This window comes from Brachypodium distachyon, chromosome 4 (assembly GCF_000005505.3).
Source record: "Brachypodium distachyon strain Bd21 chromosome 4, Brachypodium_distachyon_v3.0, whole genome shotgun sequence".
In the NCBI taxonomy this organism is placed as follows: Eukaryota; Viridiplantae; Streptophyta; class Magnoliopsida; order Poales; family Poaceae; genus Brachypodium; species Brachypodium distachyon.
In genome coordinates this window covers 32,676,284-32,698,617 of record NC_016134.3, presented here as the reverse complement: position 1 = coordinate 32,698,617, position 22,334 = coordinate 32,676,284, and the positions used below count along the sequence as shown (strand labels likewise).

Genomic DNA, 22,334 nt, shown 5'->3' with positions numbered 1-22,334 from the left:
AGTGCATTGACACCGTAGCTAAATAAGTTTGACTAAAGAACATCAAATTACTGTGGTCTACTTTTCAGAATGTTTATTGATCGATTTTATGTACAGTGTTAGTCCGATAGTAAAGGTAGCCAAATTATTTACTCAAATTTGACAAATATGAATATATTTATGCTTAAAAGTATTTAGTTACATTAATAGAAAATCACTTGACAGAGACCGCAGTAGCACTTCAGATGCAACAGTGCAAACACTGATTTATCATCTATACAAGCAAGCCGCGAAGAAAGGGCGCCGATGGGAGGGTACACGTCGACGATCGCTGTAGCTTCCTGTCGCGGTGCGAAGGGGGAGGCGGGGTTTCGGAGGGTCGCGCGTGGTGTTCGTTGAGCCAGTTACTGTATGCCGAGGTGCTCGGGTTTCGATCTTATCTGTGACTGTGAGGTGTCACACTGTGGTGTTTTGTCGCGTTGGGCTCCTACCTGCGTTTCGCTGCTACTTTCCTCCTCCATCTCTCTTGCTCGGCCAAAGCAGCGGCGGCGGCGCGTGGGATCGGGAGGCCGTGCCGAGCGCCACAGCAGCGGGTGGATGGCAGGTGCCAGGTCGCATCGACCTCAAGACGGAGGGTGCCGAGGCGGAGCGCCGCTGCTACCGCCGGCCCTCCGCTACTCCGGTACGCCACGCACCCGCACAGCACCCCTCCCCACTCCCTCCTCACACGTGTTTCTTTTTTTGCGGGGATCCTCACACGTGTTGTGTTTCGCTCACGATGCCAGCCTCGCCGTGGTGGCCGTTGACACCAACCCCTTCTTCTGGCCGGCGCCGCGCCCCCCTTGGCGATGAGGCCGCTACCACCAGTGAAATTTCATGGATTTTATGCTAACTTGCGCGTGTGTGCAGGTAGTTGAGCCTGCACCATAGGGAGGACTCCAATTTCTGCCTGTTCATGCCTCTCTACGACCTCCTCGGCGGAACCCTCAACACCAACCCTTGGGAGCTATAGAAAGAGACTTGCCTAGGTACATCCATCAATCTCAAGTTCAGTTATCTTGGAAACCCTAGCCCTTCTTTCCTCTTTATTATTTGATGTAATTAATGAATCTACGAAGCTCTGTGTAGGTGCGGCTGATTCACTTCGTGAAATGGCTCATGCTACATCTGAATCTGGTATGCTAGCTTAGCTGTAACAGCTACTCATTTCAGTTGAAATGTGTACATAAGTTGTCAATCCTGTCAGCCTTCTAGAGATGTCTATATCATGTATGAGGTTCACACAATCCCTGCATGTTGATCTGCCGGTTAGTACATGGAAAACCAACTTCTGCTCCTTAATTATATGATTTCACTAACAGTCCATCCCTGATTCCAGTGTTTCTGTACTTACACATGCAGCCACCTTTATGTATCTTCTCCTTTCCTCACCATAACAGTTAATTAATGTCTGTTCTTGTCAACTTTAAGAGTCGTGTTAAAGTTATTCATGTAGCAGCAGCTTTTTAAATGAAGATTGAGGCCACACCTGATGGACCTATAGGTAAATGTCTATAGATTTATTTACTTGCTTACCTTTTTAACAGGATTTCATCAATTTGCAGTCTAATCTCCTGTACATGGCAATACATTCTGCAATATTCTTTCAGAACTGGAAAAAGATCTGTGAGTTGGAATCTGCTATTTTCTGGTATCAGTTTGTACTCACCATTGATACATACAAATATGTGATGGACCATGGATTTTCTGTCAAACAGAAGTAAAACACGTAGCTGCCAATCAATGTCCAGTTCATGAATTCAATTGGTTTAAGGATTGATGTGGCAATTGATTCCTAGGAGATTATATTTGTGAAGGTACGGTACAATCAAAAACTAGGTGTTCTGCTTGCCATTCCTGTGCGAAGCTTTATTTCTTCTCCACTGGAAGTTTGTCTCCGACTGTAATTGTGTCTTATGGGTGGCAGGTCTGTATGGTTTCTTTCTGTGTTAAATTTGTTAACACAACACTCAGCTATCATCTTACTGCTATGGAAACACGATAAGGAAAAATGATCTTTTTTTTTTTTACACACTATGTAAAACACATAAATGTAAACCTATCTGTTTTAAACTGCTCATGAATGATATTTTGTGTTTCTGACAAAAGATTGGAGTATATGTTTGTATGAAAGGGGTGTTGAACTAAATTGTAGTGTATATGTAAGGTACCTATGTACCTTTTCGTTATTTTATTTTAATTTTCTCATCAGCAGCTCATTGATTTATTTTGTTCTATATGAATTCCAGGTTTACGGTACCTACATCATGAGCTTGTAAATGGTCAGTTCTTTTGTTGACTCGGTTATGTTCTGGACCCATCTCCGGAGCCAAACGATTTTCATCCTTTTGCCGAGGCATCTATTCTTCAGGTAAAATGGAATCTGCTAATGCATTATCTATGCTGGCTTATTTACAAATATATTGAGCTAATTTGGGTCATATTTCTATGCCACATCTTTTTTCTACAAGAGTTATGAGGTGAGCTCTGTTGTTCAAAAGTTCCTTTGATGAGCTAATTTGGGTCATTTTTCCCTGCCACATCTTTTTTCGGCAGGAGAATTCTGCTGTGAGCTCTGTAACTAACGTTAATTCTAAATTTTGTAAGATGACCACAGATTCACTTAAATGGTTGAACCCTGTTTTTGATGATAATGGTGACTTGGTCTTTTGCAAATGGTTGGCTCAGCAGCTGGTAATGTGGGTTACTCTTTCCGCATCAAAGTTCTCCGCGTTTACTGCATTATCTTCACAATTCACTATCAATGTGATTCACTCACTTCGGGCATTTTCATTTTATCCAGGTCCAGTTTTTATTCAGAATATTTTTTTGTACTTCTCATGTTTATTTTAATTGATATCCCTCCTAGAGTCTATGGTATTACTATGCACATCCTTGGTTTTATGTTGCTATCATGTGCTGGTTTAAATTCTGAGGTTTTATATTATGTTAGATGATGATAGAACATTTTACACATGTCTTATGACTCATCTTAGTATCTTGCAGAAGAAATTGTCATAAACACTTCAATAACTATTACATTCCCTGCAAAATAATTGTTTCAGTTATAAAAAAAATCATTGACTTGTTTATCTGGTTTTCAGCAAATTCTCTGTATGTCGGTTGATCTTCAACAATTTGGTGCAGATTTCTGTTACGATAATAATTGACCTTTACATGTTACTCCTAAGCTCCTCAGATGTTGTGGACGCACACGCATTGTCACTATGTCACAACATAAATTGTTTACTGTCTGTTGTCGAATCACGGCCATGATGAATGTTTGTTTCCTGTCCAAGTGGTAGTTTTGCTGATGTTTCATCTTGTCCTTGAATACTTTTTTGCTTGCAGGTAGCGGTCAAACATTTGAAGATGTTCATGGTGATTAGTGCAGTCTTGAGTGTTTCTACATAGAAGTTTTGGATGCCTTTGTGGATAACCTTAACTACAAAGCGATCTTAGCAGCCCCTGCAAATAACGCCTCCTATATTAAGGACAATCTATCCGCCAAGGGACATAAGATGGCTTGATGGCTTTAAATTGCTCCTTGAGACCTTCATATAGGTGGTCTGGATCTGGGTCTAGATAGTAGAGGGCCTGTTCTGTAGAGTGTAGGATTTGGTGAGTATATTATAGACAAATGAATTGAATTCTGGCATTATTAGTACTCTTAACTTTTTGTTGGCTCATAAGTTTGGTGTAATTTAGTGATGTGCATATTCCATCCTAGCCACGTCCGTTCCAGTCTTCATTTTTCTACCAGTTTTTGAAGATGCAGCCCCGTGTGCAATGAAACTGGATGTTGACCTCTTAACAATTTTGTTAAGTTTCTTTTCCTGATTATGATTACTGGGCAGCTGAAGAATGATGAAAAAGGTCACCATACCCTGCTTCCACCTCAAGTGCAATTGAACTGAAGGGATGTGATGCATCTCTAAATGTTAAGCTGCAGCTACCATGTAAACAAGGCGATCAAGACACACGAGACAGGTACATAACTACTGCTATATATTGCCTCTACTTTATATATCTCTGTTTCTGGTTTGTGTGTATGCTTTTCGTGCTTTCCATCTAGATATCTACCTACGTGCATGTAAAAGATTAAAAACACCCAATTATATACTGATGTATATGATCACATTGGCACCATCGACGGTTGGGATCTGAAGGTTAAGCCCATGGCATGGTGCTGTTGCTAGCGCCGCCTCGAAATAGTTTCCACAATGCCGGCATGGGTGTTGGGTTGTGCCCTAAGAATCCGGTCAACTTGTAGACCTGGATAGCAACTTGCTTAGGTTTCCTTTCTGCTGATGACTGAGTATGTCGACACAGCAGCGGCAACCCGCGCACTCATTCTGAGGAGTTCATAGCCTATGCAACAAACCACTATGCCGAGTTTGAGACTACCAGTTGGAAATGGAAATAGATGGCGATACATGTGCCTCGGTGGAGTTACCAAGTTGGTCGAGTTGGCATTATCATCCATGCGCTCATTCTATTGTTGGGCATGTGTGGTTTGCTGTTTATGCTCTCCTGTTGCCCCTGGACCTGGTTTATCTCCGTCGCCGGCTGGTTCTGTGGATCGTTATCCAGCCATATCAGGTGTGGGATGAGGTCTGCATCTTTTATTTGTTTTCTCACGCTTTGGCCTTTTTTTCTCTGCGCCACTAATCGTGTCGTCCTGCTCTGTGCCATGCTCTGTAATTTTATATTTGTCTTCCATTTTGGTATTCTTCATGTCAAATGTTGTTTTGTGCTCTTGAACCACAGTTTATTGAGCTCCCCATTCATGTATGTACTAATGGTTTCCATGCCCATTACAACTAATTCAGTTATGTTCTCTTACTCAGGTCTTGCGACTGTTCTTAATCTTAGTAAACCAGACAGGTACATGTCTTTAATCTTTCTTAGTTTTGCTCAACTTGTGGTAATCATGTTATTTTTTAAAAATTAGTGTACATGAATTTGGTATACTTATCTGTCGAGATAGAAAGTGCGACTCCACTTTCATATGTTTAAATGCAAAGTTATGTGGCTTGAGCAGCATCAGTGCCACACTTGGGGCTTTTAACAAAGGTATCTGGGTCAATTCTTTAGTGTATCGAAGAACTGTTCAACATGATTGCAGTAGGCTTAGAGAATCTATCAGTTTGCTTTCTTTGCAAAGCTTCATATTACTCTTCCTCCTTTCAATCCTACAGATTCTGTAGAATTTAGTAAATTATTAGATTTCTGTCAGGATTTTCTACCTTTAGTTTTTTTTGTAAAGTTCAATGCTTTAGGATTTGTCGCTGGTCATGCTTACGTAAAACATTTAGATCTAGAATGGATATTATATGTTGGGCTTGAACCTCGTTTGGATTTGTGAATATACCAACTCTTTCGATGGGCCGTCATTTTGTTCGAGCAGAATGTTAATCACCAAAGTAATTATTGACGTACCATTGCATTGCAGCTTTCCATCTGGAATGACAGACGAAAGTGTATATATCCCATTGAAGGGCTATTGATGTCAACAGACTTCGCAAAAGAAGGATTAGCTCTTGCTTGCTATTTTGTAAAATGATTAGCACTGTATACATTTATTCATCGGTTATGTTTATATATAAAAACATGCATTATACGCACTATCTCTTATATCATCTTTGTCATCGTTTCATGGTGAAAATATGCAGCTGATCCAACAAAGCCTTTTTGTTGTGTCATTGCAATCATTTTGAACAATGCTTTATGTTTTTCCCTTCAACTTCGAGAGAGTATCCTAAACAGCACCCCGAAACTTGCTTCCTAGGCGGGTGAACTGACATGAACTTGATTCCCTTTTTACTGCATTGATTGCTATTACTGTCAGCAAAATGTATATGTTCCGTATAAGAAATTTTAAGTCTGCATCCGACCGCTGCAAAAACGCACGTCCCCACGTCCCCCAAATACCGCCACAGGAGGCGTGCAAGGACGCGCCCCAACCCCTGGTACTCATACACAACACAAGGTATCTTAAATCAGAAGGTTGGCGCACAAAGTATCATACACAACAGAAGTTGACAGCACATTATTGTCATTATCTGACAAAGTGTCCTTCTCGAGTAAATAATAATCACTAAAGCTCTTTTCACCATAACAATACAAGGGAGAGAAACTGAGTGTTAACACTTTTGTCAAGTCAGGGTTATTACTACAACAACAGAAGTTGAAAACGTAGTATGTAAACAGGCTAACGATGCCCCCAAATTTGCCAACTCATCTGCCAATAAGTTACATGTCAAGACGCTACAAACATAGATACATGTCATGTGTATGGATCATGTAAACAATCACCTCAAAACACCTACAACTTTGTCAAAGTACAGATCCCTTGATATGACAACATTCTAAGAATAGAATCGCCAGAGGCTAATGGCCTGAGTAGGGCACTGAACATTGCTGGAACTCTGGCCCTGAGCTCGACTCGAAGATATGCTGCGGGAGGGAGAGGTCGGCCTCCGAGAATTCAGTGCCATTGCCTCGCTGCCTCTTTGCTGCCCTCTCATGCTTCGGACTGACCGTAGGAGAGCCAGGATGACAGTTTGAATCTGTGGTTAGTTGTTCATCATGACATGGGCTCTTCGTTGCTTCGGTTTGGCCTCCATTGTCCCTTTTGAAAGGTACACCTTGAGATGATTCAGATGTGGGTGCAGGAGTCGAGGGGTCTGTCCTCTCGGAGTCGGGGAATTGATCACTTGACACCGTGGCAGTACCGCCAGCTCCAGGTGTTTCAGATTTTATGCCACCGTAACGCTGCTGCTCTTCTATGATCTTCTTGAGGTACTTGCCCTGTGCCTCAATTCGCAGCTGCAGCTGCCTTTGTACCTAATGGAAATGTTATCAGTCCATCTTATCATTGATTTGTTGAATAGCATTATCAGTACACCGATAAATCTACCTCTATGCAAGCATGCAATGTATGCATCTGGTCAATTAAACCTAACAGTTTGCTCAAAAAGTTAGGAAAACATGAGTGAGATTATAATTTAAAATGCAAACAAGGTACAGTGCAGAATCGCAGCCATTACTAGAAGTGTGGAGGTTGACAATACTAAGAACGCCTGGTTTAGTGTCTAGCCAACAATATAGTTAACTCTCACTTAAATACATACACTGGTGCAACATACAGTGCAGCAACAGGAAAGTACAGAGGCGAGACACAAGAAAGAATTTTTATGTTTTAGACTGGAAAAATCACCACCGATTTCTTCCAAACAAAAGAATTTGCCACTAAACATCAGGTATGTTACAAGCTAAGAGGTGAGGCTCAGTAGCACCAGTCAACCATACAAATATTTGCATATTTTATTTTAAAAAATTAGGATAAATACGCATGCCCAGACATGTATAAAACACCAAAGCTTTAAATAACAAATTGGTCTTACAGTTCAGAAAAAAGAACAACTTAATTGGTCTTACATGGAACTTTCCACAAAAGACTTACTTCTAACTGTTCATGCAACCGCTTTTGAACCTCCATCTGAAGCTTGAGGGCTTCAGATATCTGCAACCCACTGTAAAGAAAAAGGGTTTAAAAATCAGAGATCCTCAAACTGAAAAAAAAATGGGGAGACCTAATCAACCAAAAGGTACTGCACTTAACAAAAGTGAAATGGAAGTGTTTGTTAAAAGCCTGTCATACATTTCAGAAGACTCGCCCCTTGCAGAGAGGATGGTATGGATAATTTAACAAAAAGTAATGAAATATAATAACAGAGAAATTGGACATTTCAATAGCAAACAGCAGATCTTTCCATCAAAAGAAGACAAGTGCATATTGATCAGTTTGAAGCTGTTCAATGTATTCTTTTTAGCAAGTAGCTTTTGTGTACCTGAGGATATTCAAGGCCAAAATAATCAACACTTTGATCTTGCAGAAAATACTCACTCATGTAAATATGAGTGGTTTCAGTTAGATTATGATTGCAGCCTGTCATTGCTTGATGGTTTTAACTACTAACAAACCACAGCTAGCATGCAATATGTTTTGAACAGCATGCAAACATCAAGGCTAACAAAATAAAACAGTTGAGTATGATAGATGAATTTCTTAGTACATTGTAGAATCCAGCATACATTGGAGTACTTGCATCTCATGAAATACCAGTAGCAGCATAAAAAGATACTGCAAAAGGAAAATATAACTGGTCATATGTGAATACATACGAGGAACCATCAAGTCCTGCGAGTGAATCCCCTGGATCTTTGTTATCAGACTTGTTACCTGCATGACAGCTACATATTAGGAAGAACTGAAACAGATATCACAATACTAAATACATAAAGATAAATGTGTTCACCTACCATCAGTTGAAGAGTCGGGAATATACTTCGCTAGCCTGTATTTCTGAAATAGGAATGATGATTTCAAGAACATAAGTTAAGAGTTGATGAAATTTGTTAAAAGCCAAGTAGCATTCTGAAACAAAACGTGCCTGCAAATGACTTTTCACATGGTATATTGTCAATCCTGGTGTACCCATAATCCTCAAAACTCCTTTAGGAGTTGCTCCTGTTGCATTTGAGTAATTCAAGTGTTAGCAGAAGCAGACCAAGTCGATGGAAGTACAGTTGTAAGGACATCTCAAATTACAATAAATCGATAGTAAATACTCCCTCCTTTTCACAAAGGTTGGCGTATTAGGTTTCGTTAAGACAAGTTTTGAAATAGAAGCACAATTGCAGGGTGAATACATACTATCAGGACCACCAAGTTGAGTAACAGCCTCAACAAATTGTTCATGCAACTCATCTGTCCATCGTAACCGCTGCCTCGCTGCCAAGCTAGCTTTGCTGTTTGCTCCATCATTTGAGCCCATATTGTTTCCACCTAATTCCATTTGCAGTTGGTAAGAGACTGAGTTGCTATGATTAGACTCTTGTGTTGGCTGCTGATACACTGTTCATCATCTACGAAAAATTGAATACCAAAGATCCAAATATTAGATACAATGACTATTTTGTTCCCATCTACCAAGACAAAGATCAATAGCATAAGTGATGTATGGGTACTCTGCTTAGTAGTTAGCGCTATTAAGATGGCGTGCACAAAATTAGGAAAGTGGTAACTTTCATGCAGAGCCCAGGTATTTCATTGAAGACTAACCCGTAACCACGCGGTAGATTGAATGGAACAGAGAGTTTTTGCTTTAGTACATGAGACCTGAGAGACACTAACAGACTACGCAGATCCATTTTTCATATGATCAAACAGCTTCATTCTAGTATTCTACCATGAAAGCTAGCGTAAACACCCATGTATTATTTCTTTCTTCCAGAATACTGTTATGATGTTATCCCATCAGTCTACAGATCGAGCGAGCCATCTGGAAGGCAGCTCTATCAAATCAAATGAGTCAAGCGGAAAAATTAACTGATAAGGCAATACTTGTGAACACAGCTTGGACGGTGCACCTGTCGCATTCTCATGCTTGCAATCCTAGATTAACCAGCTCACATAGGCGAATTTCATGGCTACTTAGCACGATAGAACAACAAGACACAAATAGGTAGGGTGGTGACTTAAATGAGCTGCGTTAGTCAGCCTAGAGACCATTAACTGCTAAGGAAATCTCAACAATCAAAATAGAACAAGTCATCTCGTTATGGACTGAAACCGGATGTTTTTTTTTAAGAAGAGGACTTTAGCCAACCTTCCAGCAAGATGATTTTCGTAAAAAACGATGAATTCGATTGGTGCTAGAGGAAAATGATAGATCCAATAATTCATTTGCTCTCAACGCTTCCTAATTAGAGGAAATCAACCACTTGAACGAACTTCCATGTATCCGACGTACAAACCGGATGGCTGTTTATAATCCCCAACCTCTTCTTCTGTAATCAGAAGCAACTAGGGAGCAACCCAAAAAAAAAAAGGAATCCCACGAAAGCTCGCACTTTATCGTGACAAGGAGATAAGGCAAAGGGAATTACGGAAGCAACCTCCAACATAACAACAGCTGCTGGTCATCGAACTCAGAAGGCTGCTGAGAGCGGATCTACGTGGTGTACCGTGTGGGGGAGCGCCCGAAATTTCCCGAGGTCGGTGGGGTTTAAAATCAGTGGGTGACGAAATGCTCGTACCTGAGAAGCCAATGGCCAAAATTGCGAGCGGGGTTGAGACGCGCCGGGGTAGGACGGGTACGGAGACGGCGGCGGCGCGCGCGTGAGAGGCGGATGGGTCGTGGGGGTGAGGAGGCGCCGGCGGATTGGGGGGTAGGTCAGGTCCACAGGGAGGGAGGACTCGGGAGACGAAGAAAGGGGAACAAAAGAGGAAAGAGGAAAGGAGGAAAGGGAACGATGGAGAGGAAACCGTGGAGCGGAGGAGATGGATTTTGACGGACGGGGCTGGGCTCTCCCTATTTCTCCCATCCGTGCTCCATGACTACGTGGCAACCATCCAGGGTTATTTCTCCTTCCCCTTTGCTCTGCTGAATCTCGAACTCAGTTTACAGACGGAGAAGATGAAATCTTTCCTTGGTCAAAAAAGAAAAGAGCAGACGAAATCTTCTTCTTTTTTCGAAGGAAAATGGCGCACGGAGAAGGGAAAAGGGGAATTAGTTCCCACGTAACAATGGGAGCAGCAAACTGGAGCAGGCAAGCCAGGTAGGATTTTGCTTCTTTTTTTTTAAATCTAGAATACGTTACGATTTTGATATGGATCACTTGATGGATGGAGAGCAGAGTTTTATTAGAAAATAAAAGAATGAAATATTAGCAAGTTTTTCCTTTTTATAACTGATAATAAAATAGGGCGCGGAGCTATCTGGCGGTCATCCGTCTCGGGCGGACGAATTCCGACCAGGTGGATCCGGAGATTCCGACCGGGTGAAGGAGGACAAACGACGCCGTTGACCGACCGCCCTGCGCTGGCCCAACCGGGGGTCTCCCGCCACCCGCGGCCGGCGCGCTCCCGTGACGCCTCGCCGCCCCGACCATCCCTCTAAGCTCGGGAACTCCTTCATCTTCTCCGGCACCGGCCACAACCCCCGCCCTCTAACCCCTAAGTTGGACCCTCGGACTTACCTCGCGCGGCTGCTCATCTCCTCCTCGCCTCCACCGTCGCCGCCGCGGCCCGCCGTGCCGCATCCGCTCGGGCTCGGGATCGGGCTCTGGATGATGACAAGAGAGAGAGAGAAGAGAGAGACGCAACGGAGATTGGAAAGAAAGATAAGAAGGAAAGTAGATGGGGCCCACCGATATTACAGGGAACAAATTCGTCCGTCAGGATTGTGATTGGCAGTTAGGCGCCAAAGAGTTAATTCGAATAAAATAATGAAATTAGGAGATATGTTTTTTGAAGCAAAGTAATTATATTTTATCTCTTTAGAATCAGTGCTAATTAACTACACCTTCACGCTTGTGCTAGGATCAAAGAGGTCCTGAGAGTATACTTTTTTTTCTTTAAAACTAGGAGTGCAAAAGGGGTGATTTTATCTTTCAGTTATTTTTGCCGAACTAGTCTCATAAGAGGAGGTTCATGTAGGCTTAGCTAAGCAAGGAAAAGAAACTAGCTAAACTAAAAGTGGGCAAAAGGTAGCTAAGCAAACAGGATAACCATGGATCTACCGTCATTATGTAGAACATAAAACAACAATTAGCAGCAACTTGTAGAGAAAAAAAAATCCACCTACTTTGTCAGCCATACATGATCACACGAATTAATTTTAACCCTAACACTTCTAGTCTTTCTTTCTTTTTGAGACGGCTCGCCGGCCGGCCGCGTGAACGTAGATGCAATCGGGTGCTACAGGCAAAGCACAGGGACGGTACAGCTGCCGTCGACCGGCCAATGGCTGCAGCGCCGCTCCCCGCGTCTGGTTAGGTCAGATACATCCACGTGGAGCGTCTGGATCCGTCCAAACACACGAAATATAAAAGAAAAGAAAGAAGCTTTTTCTTAGGCTCAATGCGGAAAGTTGTTTACCATGAAATGTTTCTCAGAAATATTCTTTGATTTTCAGCTGTTAGAGTAAACTAAACTTATTGATGCTGTTTAATAAAACTAATTCAGAGTTGTACATATCTGTAGATTTTATTTATAAAGTTCGTCTAATCATATAACATTTGACTAAGATAAAAAGGTAAAACATCTTATAGTATTTAAGAATGGAGCAAGTATCTAGTTAAGATGAAAGTGCCGTGCTAATCTTGTCGGTATTCATTTTTGGATGTCCTCCAAGGAGGTAGAGAAGCCTCGATTTCATCTTAGCATAGCGTTCTGACTAGTTGTAAACAAGCTGGTCGTTGTCGACAATAACCCAAAATTAATCAATCAAGAGTATTTTGGTTTTCTTGGAGGTTTCCGCAGGAGGAATCTTGAGAGCAATGCCCGGAATATTCCCTTCACCTTGTCCTCGGACTCGTCCGTCATGGAAAATAATGGAGGCGCCGATCAGCTGGGGATTAGGGCATGGATTAATAAATAGATCGAGATGATCGTGATGGTTAGTACAGTTTTTCTTTTACCGAAGATGGTTAGTACAGGTTGCTCGTTGCTCTTGGTAGGACGTGGCAAAATGCCAATACCTATGGTATATATTCAGTGGATTGGATTTGCAGTACAAATTTGGGTGTTGTGGATTATCCGTCACAAATTTACAGTCGAACATTCTTTGATGAAAAACCACCACATAGTTGCATCTTCAAAATGCTGGCTTTCCTAGGAAGTGGAAGCCATTGGTCAAGCATAGGGACTTGAACTCCTTAGTGATGATAGACTCTCTCAGGTTGTGTTTAGTTCATGGGTCGGTGCAACTGGTCCAAAGTCTTTTTTGCGGGTGTTTGGTTAGGAGGCTCTCGCTAGCCACGGCCGTTAAAAAAAGCTGAAACGACGATCCGCATAAGCCGACCAAATCGGTCGAGTTGTGCGGCTCACCGTGCGAGGGCAACCGTTCCCTCCACGCCCCGCACCCGCCTCGCTCTCCCTCACACTCATTGGGGCAACACACTCACTTTGACTCGGCCAACAAAACGCGAAACTGGGTTCGCCCCACTCAGACAACCAAACACTCACGTGGTTCGGCCGAAATGGTGGCTGGCCCGAACCTGCCCAGCATGGCTACCCAACCAAACACATACTTAAGGCCTCATTCGATTAATCCGAAACATTAGGGATTAGAAGTAATTGAACTAAAATCCTGATAAATCCTTCTGATCCTCACTGGGACGTGATTAAGCGAACTAGCCTAACCGCGAACCCTTTGTCTACTTTTTTTTTGTTACAGGGGAAACTACCCTTTGCCTACTCTGCACCACTCTTTCGCCATCTGGGCTTTGCTTATAAAGCCGGGTAGATGCAAAAGAAATATACACTCCAACGTCATAAAAAAAAGCATCACAAAAACACCCTATCCATCGGGAGCAAGAAGACACCAGGTCCTCCCTGGCCCCTGCATTCAGCCAAAAATTTGGTACCTAGGGAACTACATCAACATTATGTTGTAGATTTCTGTTAGGTTTATATGTTCTCTCGGAGCTAATGACTTGTACGACTTTTCAGAACCTTCAAGGCCAAGACTTGCTCGGTTAGATTTGGCCTTCGATAGCTTTTTCGCAAATCTGAGGGGCAAAGTTGAACATGGAATTTGGGAGTATCTTTGTTTTTACCAAGTACGAGTAATAGCTGCGTTGCTCGTGTCTGTTTTTCCAGTTTTCTCAGCTTTTTTTACCACTACAGTTTTCTCAGTTCAGTCCGTCATTCCGTCGTACTGTCTTATTTAATTAACAAAGAATGATCGTAACGAGCAGTAAGCCAGTAAGCATTCAAGCACCATTCATGCTGCAGAGCATATGCAAATAGTATCAATGACGCAGCCGACCGGAATGACAGAGCACACTTCGAAAATTCAACTACAAACTAAGAAAAAAAAGGTGTTTGTTGTACAACATGTGTTTTAAATATTGTATTCGGCAGCACCATGTCGATGCACCAAGAAGAAAATAATTCCCATAAAACTCGGCAAATGATGCGACAGGAGAACTGGATCGTTACTCTTACCTGTGCAGGCCAGGGATCAGTTATGTTGCAAGCACAAATGTGTACAGAAAGAGATGAACTGGTCTTTGGAATGTGCTAAATGGATATATGTGTTAATTAATGATGTTAGAACGATAACTCAGACGGAAATAATAATGTGATATTACCAATCAAGTCACTTGACTAGCACATTAGTCATTATATATAAACATAGGTTGGAGATTCTGATGGATAAAACCTTTGCTTCGTGGCATGCGCTAGCAAGAGAAACAAGTCGGTAACAGATTGGCAGACCATTCCCCTCATCATTCAGGGACTCGACATGGCTATCGTGGACGTGTAAGTCGGAGTTTTTATCCAGATTTTGTCTACGAATGTGGGCTCAGCAGGACTTGCGTTTGAACTCAGGTGACCTTTGGAGAAGCAATTGGCCTTCCATGCCCGACGGAGAAGGTTTGCCTCCTCCTGGACTGTGCAGGCTCATTGAACTGACAGAGAGCTGGTGGAAGATCGAGGAGCTCAACGCGTCAGTAGGAGTGTCACACATGACACTGCAAGAGGATAGCTCCGGGAGATTGTGGTCGGAGATGCTGAAGTTACTCGAGGCAAACTGCTCGGAGACGATCTTGCATGCCTTTGCTAGTATATTGTTGATGTACGTCTGATGTGCGCCCATCCTGATATCGACATGCTTTTGGACCTGATCATGGGAAAGAAAAATCAGCCAGGTATTATCTGATGAACATTGCATTTGCTTTTCCATGCAAAAGCTAGAGATGAGCAAGTTTTATAAAATGTTACAAGTGCATCCTTCATATAGAATCTGCCAACAAATACCAGCCCATCCTTAAATGTGTCAGAACTACCGTAAGAAATACTGAAGTTGATGAACAACTGAGCAACTCCTTGTCTGACAGCACACAGGAGACAAAAATCAAGAATATGACAGAAGAAGCAGATTAAGTTACCTCCACTTTATCATGCAGGCATCGTTGCATTTCCATCTGAGCTCTCAGTGCTTCTTTAACTTCTTGACTTCTGCAGCAAGTAGTTGTGACATGTAACTCATTTTGAAATAGCAGTCGAAGTAGATCACAAATGTACTCGTCTTCTGCTAAAAAAAGAAAGAGAAAACGGCATGCTTTACAAGGAGTAGCTCATGGAACTTACTCCTTTGCATCTTGAGTAGAAACTCGGGGAGACAGACTCATTCCACCTTGAGCATCTAGAAGATAAGACCCTGCAAAGTTGAAAAAGTCAGAACTACAGATGTGCCCACTAGGTGTGAATTCTGTCATAAAACGATTGCAGAACTTATAGTTCATAATTACACACAATCTCATACGATATGCACAGGGGAGAGTGTACGATTGGAGTTCGGGCTCCATGGAGCCCGGAATTTTCAGAAATTAAAAAATAGTATTTGAAAGTTTCAAAAAATTCTGAAAACAATTCTGTGTGTACATATGTATGTCAACTAGATATGTGTAAAGTTTCAGTAAGAAATAATTTAACATGTGACTTACACAAACAAGATAAATATGTGCATCTACCTGATGAATAGTACATCTATTATACATCCACATATTTGTCTTTTTTGTGTAGCCAACGAATGAAAATATTTCTCCACAGAATTTTGCAGGTAGATATTAAACATTCATATGTATGTGTAGATTTGTTTCCAAAATTATTTGAAACTTCTAATATGGTTTACAATTTTTTGAGGAACTGGTGAATGACAAGAGGAAATTATCTACGGAGAACTGCATTAATCGATGCATGTGGGATAAATGGTGCTGCTAAGTGAGATAATTGCATCCTAAAGACCTAAGCATATGACTACTTAGCTTGACAGCACTACTGATCTCCTTACAGTATTCTTGTCTGAAACTTCCCATTTTTAGGTGTTCCTTACCTCATCTGGAGACAAGGAACAGAGACAGATAAAAATGAGAGAGGGTGCAAGCAGGGCCTGGGTGCAAGTGCATTTACAACCTTTCAAGTTTAAATGACCATATCTCCTATCTATTCGATTTATATATCTAATCAATTTTCTGTTTCAACCTTTGTAACTTATTTGATAAGGTTAACAAAATGAGATCAAAATTGCATATACTTTGACAGTTTAATGATAAAAGTTATTTCTTAACTAGCACCTCCGCATGATTGAGAAGTAGCTAGTAGCTAGTTGGGCTGCAACTTTGGATTGCTTGATAACAACTGCACACCTCTACCACCTATGCATGTTACTAAATAACAATTCTACATGTTACTTGCTCACAAAATAACACTGTAATATTTTGTGGGAAGCTGATGACTCAACAATAATATTTTGTGGGAGTACTATTTAGCAACAGTTATGAAGGGTTTTCCAAGAGGGGCTGCACGACATCAACATGGCGCCACGTGTATCAGGTTGTGAGGACAACTGTCAGAGTTGAGTTTTAGGTGTTCGTGTTTTATGGCCCAAACTCTTGTAAATTTAACTTGCTTTTCCTCTTAACGAAAAGATGCACAAATGCTTTTTGTGCATTCTCTAATAACCAAAAGTCTGACAGCTAAAAGCTATGCCACATCAGACATGGGTGATCTTGTGGCTGGTAGGCCCTGGAAACCATAGCACTACCTATGCTGCATAAGCAGGAAAGTAGGATATGTCAAGAAGACAAGAATAGCTAGATTAATTTTCAAACTTTTTTTTCCCCGCAAAAAAAATTCAACCTTTTTCATGTGACACAATGATATTGTGCTGCAATTAAGTGATTATGTAAACAACTGAAGTTACTATTGCTAACCTAGTGAGATCAAGTTCAACATTTTTTTCCTGAACATTTCTATAGTTTGTGTGGAACTGTGTCAAAAAAAAAAGTACGTCTACTGAGTGTAAAAATATTGCTTCTCATAAGATTCTCCCTTACTCGTCACTCCCCATAAATCCCATATCACAGTGAGGTCAATAACATCAGTGCCCCTATAGCCCATCTAACATCAAACTCCTACCATTCAGTCCCTACAGACCTCGCATAATCCCTCATCAGTCTCACCCTCTTCCTGCAAGCAGACCTTTGGCAAAGAAGAAATTGCATCATAAGAGCAAGAGCAATGTATCGGTTCTAGTAATTTCATACAAGCATCGATGCTCCAAACCAGAAAACTGCTGCAATGTGTACTAGTCTTAGCACCTATACCTGACCCACTAGTTAGAGCTATCTGCAATAAAAAATCCCACCAAACTCCCCTGCTCTTGTGCGCCCATTGGCCAGAGCTGGTCAACTATTCCTTTAGAACCGATGCAACTACATGATCCAATTCTAGTGGATTTTTCTTAGCTAGAGGTGCTCCAAGGGCTAGCACCGGTTCTAACACTTCCCAGGACCTCCTTAGCATCGCTTGTTGACCAACGTTGGCCATGCTCTAAGCAACCAAAAAAACATTAATTGCTTAGCATAGGCTACCATCACCAAACCCTAGAACTCCCAGCAATCTCGAACCCTTTAAGAAGTTTTCACTGAGTGATCTTTGGTAACATGCATCCAATCCCGCTCAAACAGTTAATCGATATAAACAGTGAGATCAGTAGATTGCTTTGGGTTACTTACCATCTTTAGATTGCTCCGACGTCTCTTTGCCAGTTTGTTTTCCCATTCTGTATTTCTGATCATAAGAAATCAAGAGCAAACACAAAATGAAAGAGTTGTACTTCAGACATTGTAAGAAACATGTGAGTATGCAGGACTACCTGAAGATGACTCTTCAAGTGGAAAAGCGTGAGTCCCTTCACACCCATTGTCCTTAAGATAGTTTTTGGTGTTGCTTCTGCAAGAATATTCATGCGTTTTACTAATATTCAAAATTTTATAAAAAAAAGTCAAAACAAGATAGTATGTTGTACTAGTTAGTGTTTTTTTTCTCGAACACGCCGAGCGGCGTGTCATTTTCATTAAGAAGAAGGCGCAAGAAGCGCAAGTACAAAGGCAGCCCTAAGAGCAAAAATGCTCAAAAACAGCAAAAAGAAAACGAAAAAAGAAGAAGAAGAAGAAGAAAAAGCAGGATGGGCTCCAGGCCCCTATACAGAAGGACTAAGCCCGGCATCGGGGGGCCGGGAGTGGTACTAGTTAGTGATAGCATTTAACTAAATATAAACAGGAAACTTAGGGTTCTAACATGGTTTAACTAAGACTTGGCATTTACATGCATACAGATATGTGTGACTAGAGATTTTTGTGCCTAAGGAACAAATATGTGTAGCACGTAACAAGACAAAATACAGAATAGCATCATCTTCAGCAACTATGTCATGTATACAAAGAAGCAGTTTATGTCACAGAACAGCAAGCAACAACTTTGACGGATGGCATATCAATCAATCAAGCTTATACCAAGAAATACAATAATTCCCTTCAACTGTCTGTAATTGTTGAGCTGAATCTATCCCCTTTGCAACTGCTCCTAGTACCAAAAAAAAAAGTTATGGTATACTGAGAAATGTTGCCCCAAATATAATTTCCAACACTGATCAGATCCATGCTAAAAAAGACAGCAAATGGACACTGTAACAACAATCAAATTAACTGAAATGCATAAACTTTATTCAAGTTAATGCAAAACACACATTGTCAAACTCCATAACCGCAGATATGGTGAGAAAAGCTCACTCAATGACATAAACAAACCAACACCATATTTTTTCTATTTATCACCACAACCAGCATCCATAACCATTAACGAAGCTTCAACAAATCGTTTAAAAAAAATCACACATTGATGATATTTTGGTTGCTATAGACCAGTATGTAGATGACACAGCTTTTCAACAAAAAAAAAATCATTGTTGAAAAGAAAACTTACGCATGTACAACTTATCAAAATATTAAATTAATGCACAGTTTTGTGTAATTGTGCATATATAATGAACTTTTTACCATTATAATTAAGATCTACTGATTGTTGATTCCTAAATTTCTTATGTAAAACCGCCCAAAACTTTGACATATACACCTGTGCTCAAGTGTGTTTACCGTATCGTCTAGACGTCTATTTGTGCTAGAATGGCATGATGAACATGAATAACTAAAGAATTGTCAAAACTGTCGTTCTGATACAATTACAAATCATTTGATATATCACCCAATATACGATATGCCAAATCAAACCGGAATGCGACATCTGAAATTTTGACGCTTGTCCATAACTGCCGTTGTTCCAATTCTGAACTGATGCAAGCAACAAATATCACAATACCCGAGGACAAACAAACTAAAATCACTACAGTAGCTCCCAGAAGTTATCGAGGAAAAGCAATAGGTTGCTCCATTCTGCCTACCAATCCTTTCCTCACCAAGAAACGAACCCCTGACACTGAGCACGCGGAAACTTCTTCCCTTATTCAATGCTGAAATCCAAGACCAACCAAAGTCACCTTTTCACCCTGAATCACCATGAAAGTCTCAAACTGTACCAAGAAGAGGCCACAAATAAGCCACATATGCCTCTCAAGACACATCTCACCCCCCTCAAAATCTGCCATGCGTAGACCAATGCCATTGTACCAACCAGAGCTTGCTGAATTCGTTTTCCAAAGCTCAAATGCACGAAGCTCTTCTGGCAACAGCGCGCATTTCAGGGAAGGTTTGCTGCAAGTAACGAGAGCCCAAATTTTGATCGATGAAAGGTCCAACTTTCCTAAAATTTCAGCAAAGGCGCCACCAACCAAGCGCGCATTGCCCGCCAATGGCCATACTTCACGAACTGTGAAAGCAGCAGCAAGCTTCAAGATTGGAGAGAATGGGAGAGAGAGGAGGGGCGGAGTAGCATCTCACTCTCGGGCCCGCCGAGCTGGGCGACGGCGTCGACGAAGCGCTCATGGAGGTCGGCCGTCCACCGGAGCCGGGGCTTGGGGTCCGCCGTCAGCACCAGGCTCGGAGCGCCGCCGGAGCGCGACACCTCACCGGGCCCCGGGCCGTCTGAGCGGTGGTGGATCAGACCAGGGGGGAACATCTCCACCTCCTCACCAGCCAAGAACGGAGAGAGACCTTCCCCCCCAAAAGCGAAGGATCCAATGGAAAGTGCCTCGGCTTTCTCTCTCTTGTTTCTTGCTTCGCTTCTGCTGCCTTTTCCAGTGGTGGCAGTGGCAGCGATTCTCTCTCTCCCTCTCTCTCTCTCTTCTACCTTCCCTCTTCCCTTTGGCCTCCTGCGTATAACATTTGTTAGTGCAGAACCATGTCATTTTCTACTGTTCATTGAATATAACATCCAAACTTGGTACTTCCGGTGCTAAAATATCTTGCTAAGATAAATGATCAGCTAAGACAATTCTATCTTCTCTCCAATTCTCAAACAGAATGAAAACTACAACTACTTCTAGGGCTCATTTACTACCAGGAGATAAATGGATGATGTGTTCCTGGTGCTGCTGGGCAGGGCAGGCATGGCACAATGATTGGTGCAGGGAATTTTCAGCCTCTTTATCTATCTCGATCTGTCTCTGTGAGTTTGGTGAGAGCAAATTGGCAACTGGGTTTAGTTTATTTATTATTATTTTTCGTTTCCGTAAAGTAAAAGCTAGTGGCTGGAAGCTTGCTAGCTTAGCTCATGTGAGGACTGAACAGACAGACCACTGACCGGCTCTTCTCCATTTGTTTATTTTCCCATTCTGTAATCTGTACAATAAAATGGCTTCTCTTGCACCGGCTTTGCACATGCTCATGTCTGCGTCCAGACGTCATGCATGTTTCCACGCGTAGAAATCGAAAAAAAAAATGATATTTCATTACTAGTTAGGTTGAACAAGTGGTCCATTTGTATATTAACGCTTGCAAGAGAATCTATTGAAAAATACTCCCTGCAGAAAGATAGTCACTTCAGGAATCCTAAGTGTGATTACTTGTTGACTAATTTTGGGTTTACTTCGACGCGAGACGAAGGTGTTGCAGTGGTTAGAGCATTTCCAACGAATTGTCTATATGTTTCTCTATATACTATTTGGACAAACGAATGGTCAAAATATGAATCAAAGAACTTGTCTATATGCTTGTGTAAATTTAGAAATCGTCCAAATTTGGTGGGACCACGTCTACATTTAGGGTATCCGGGAAGATGGCTAAATCCCAACTACCACCCCTCTCGCTCACTCCTGCCCCAAACTGAAGCATGTGGCTCGCTCCTGCAAGCTCTGCTTGTCTAACCGTCATCGCAAATAGCCCCCTCCCTCCCCCGATTCACAGTAGATCCGCCGCACTGACGAGTTCCAGATCCGTCGCCGCTGGATCAAATAGGAGCGGTGGAGGGGCTTGGTCTATCGTGCTGGCAGGGAAGGGTCGTCACGCACCGAGGGAGAGGAGGTGCTATATAGAGCTGGAATTTAGTCGTTGGAAATACCTATGCAAATGGCAATTGAATTGGTAGTTTTTGAGGCAAACATTAGGTCAATCACTTACTGCAAATTATATAAATGACAACCCCATTATGTACATAACAGAAATAAAAAAGGCTATCTAAAGAACTGCCGGATCAGTCTCTCGGAGGTGCTCATAGGGATAGGGTGTGCGTGTGTGAATTCATAGGGTTGAGTGTATGCGCGTGTGTGAGCGTCTGCGTTTGTACTATGTTTCTAAAAAAAACTATCTAAATGAAGAGATCCATCGACCAAAATCTGAGTATTTCTTTCTTCTAGCTCGATGAAAGACAAGGTTGAGCTCCTCATTGAAGATGTGCCTGCATCGATATAAGCTTGGGGGCAACCCTGTTAAAGATGAAATCTTTCCCGGTGTGCCATATGGTCCAAGTAACCAACGTAGTTATCTTCATATGAAAAGGGACCTTAAGCTGCTCCTTAATAGTAGTGACAGTGAGATGGACTGAGGGCTGCAACACAAATTCAATGCAGGTGTATCTCCAATGGGCAAGAGCAAAAGGGCAGGAGAAGAATATATGATCCCAGGTCTCCAAATGGATGAGTCACACATTATGCAGTCCACATAAAGAAGAATAAAGTTCTTCTTTTGGAGCATGGCCCGGCTATTTAATCTGTTCATGAGGAGTAGACGGAGGAAAACCTTCTGGTTGAGTTGGCAGCAGGGATCCATGAGAGTAATGTTGCTCCCAAACCAATCTGACCCATGGAAGGTTGACATGATTAAAGAATTTATGCAGGTTCTTAATGATGAGAGCCTGATTTTGGATATGCAGGTTGAGAACACCAAACCCACCTTCGTCTCCAGGCATGCGTACCATTTCCCGTGCAGTAAGTGTTGGGTTTTTCTTGGTTAAATTCTGACCTCTCCGAAGACAATGTCTGCTATACTTGTCAATCTGT

The 22,334-nt window shown here is 41.9% G+C and overlaps 2 protein-coding genes and 1 long non-coding RNA gene across 12 annotated transcripts; 1 reads left to right on the top strand and 2 right to left on the bottom strand.

Moving 5' to 3' along the window:
* Positions 1-308: 308 nt before the first annotated feature.
* On the top strand, positions 309-5,657 carry LOC100839144. 9 transcript variants are annotated; one of them, XR_002966460.1, is made up of 8 exons: positions 309-661; positions 765-1,007; positions 1,108-1,644; positions 1,737-1,945; positions 2,268-2,389; positions 2,490-4,008; positions 4,869-4,905; positions 5,474-5,657. It is a non-coding gene; the product is annotated as an uncharacterized LOC100839144 (long non-coding RNA). The 9 variants fall into 9 exon arrangements; XR_002966459.1 differs by having other exon boundaries at positions 315-661; positions 1,737-1,835; XR_002966461.1 differs by having other exon boundaries at positions 316-661; positions 1,737-1,835; positions 2,268-2,498; positions 2,626-4,008.
* A 443-nt stretch (positions 5,658-6,100) lies between these two features.
* Positions 6,101-10,384, bottom strand: LOC100838837 (myb family transcription factor PHL7). Of its 2 annotated transcripts, none has more exons than XM_010239737.3 (7): positions 10,126-10,384; positions 8,741-8,952; positions 8,478-8,554; positions 8,347-8,389; positions 8,209-8,266; positions 7,487-7,556; positions 6,101-6,867 (listed from the first exon to the last, which is right to left on the bottom strand). In XM_010239737.3, the coding sequence occupies exons 2-7, from the start codon at positions 8,880-8,882 to the stop codon at positions 6,412-6,414; spliced, it is 846 nt and encodes a 281-aa protein (XP_010238039.1). In that variant the 5' UTR covers positions 8,883-8,952; positions 10,126-10,384; the 3' UTR covers positions 6,101-6,411. The 2 variants fall into 2 exon arrangements, with proteins under 2 accessions (XP_010238039.1, XP_003577958.1); XM_003577910.4 differs by lacking the exon at positions 10,126-10,384 and adding an exon at positions 9,985-10,101.
* A 3,716-nt stretch (positions 10,385-14,100) lies between these two features.
* On the bottom strand, positions 14,101-20,510 carry LOC100838525 (protein PHR1-LIKE 2). Its single transcript, XM_003577909.4, has 7 exons — positions 20,399-20,510; positions 19,840-20,210; positions 17,760-17,836; positions 17,620-17,674; positions 15,191-15,260; positions 14,989-15,058; positions 14,101-14,720 (listed from the first exon to the last, which is right to left on the bottom strand). The coding sequence occupies exons 2-7, from the start codon at positions 20,015-20,017 to the stop codon at positions 14,403-14,405; spliced, it is 768 nt and encodes a 255-aa protein (XP_003577957.1). The 5' UTR covers positions 20,018-20,210; positions 20,399-20,510; the 3' UTR covers positions 14,101-14,402.
* Positions 20,511-22,334: the final 1,824 nt, after the last annotated feature.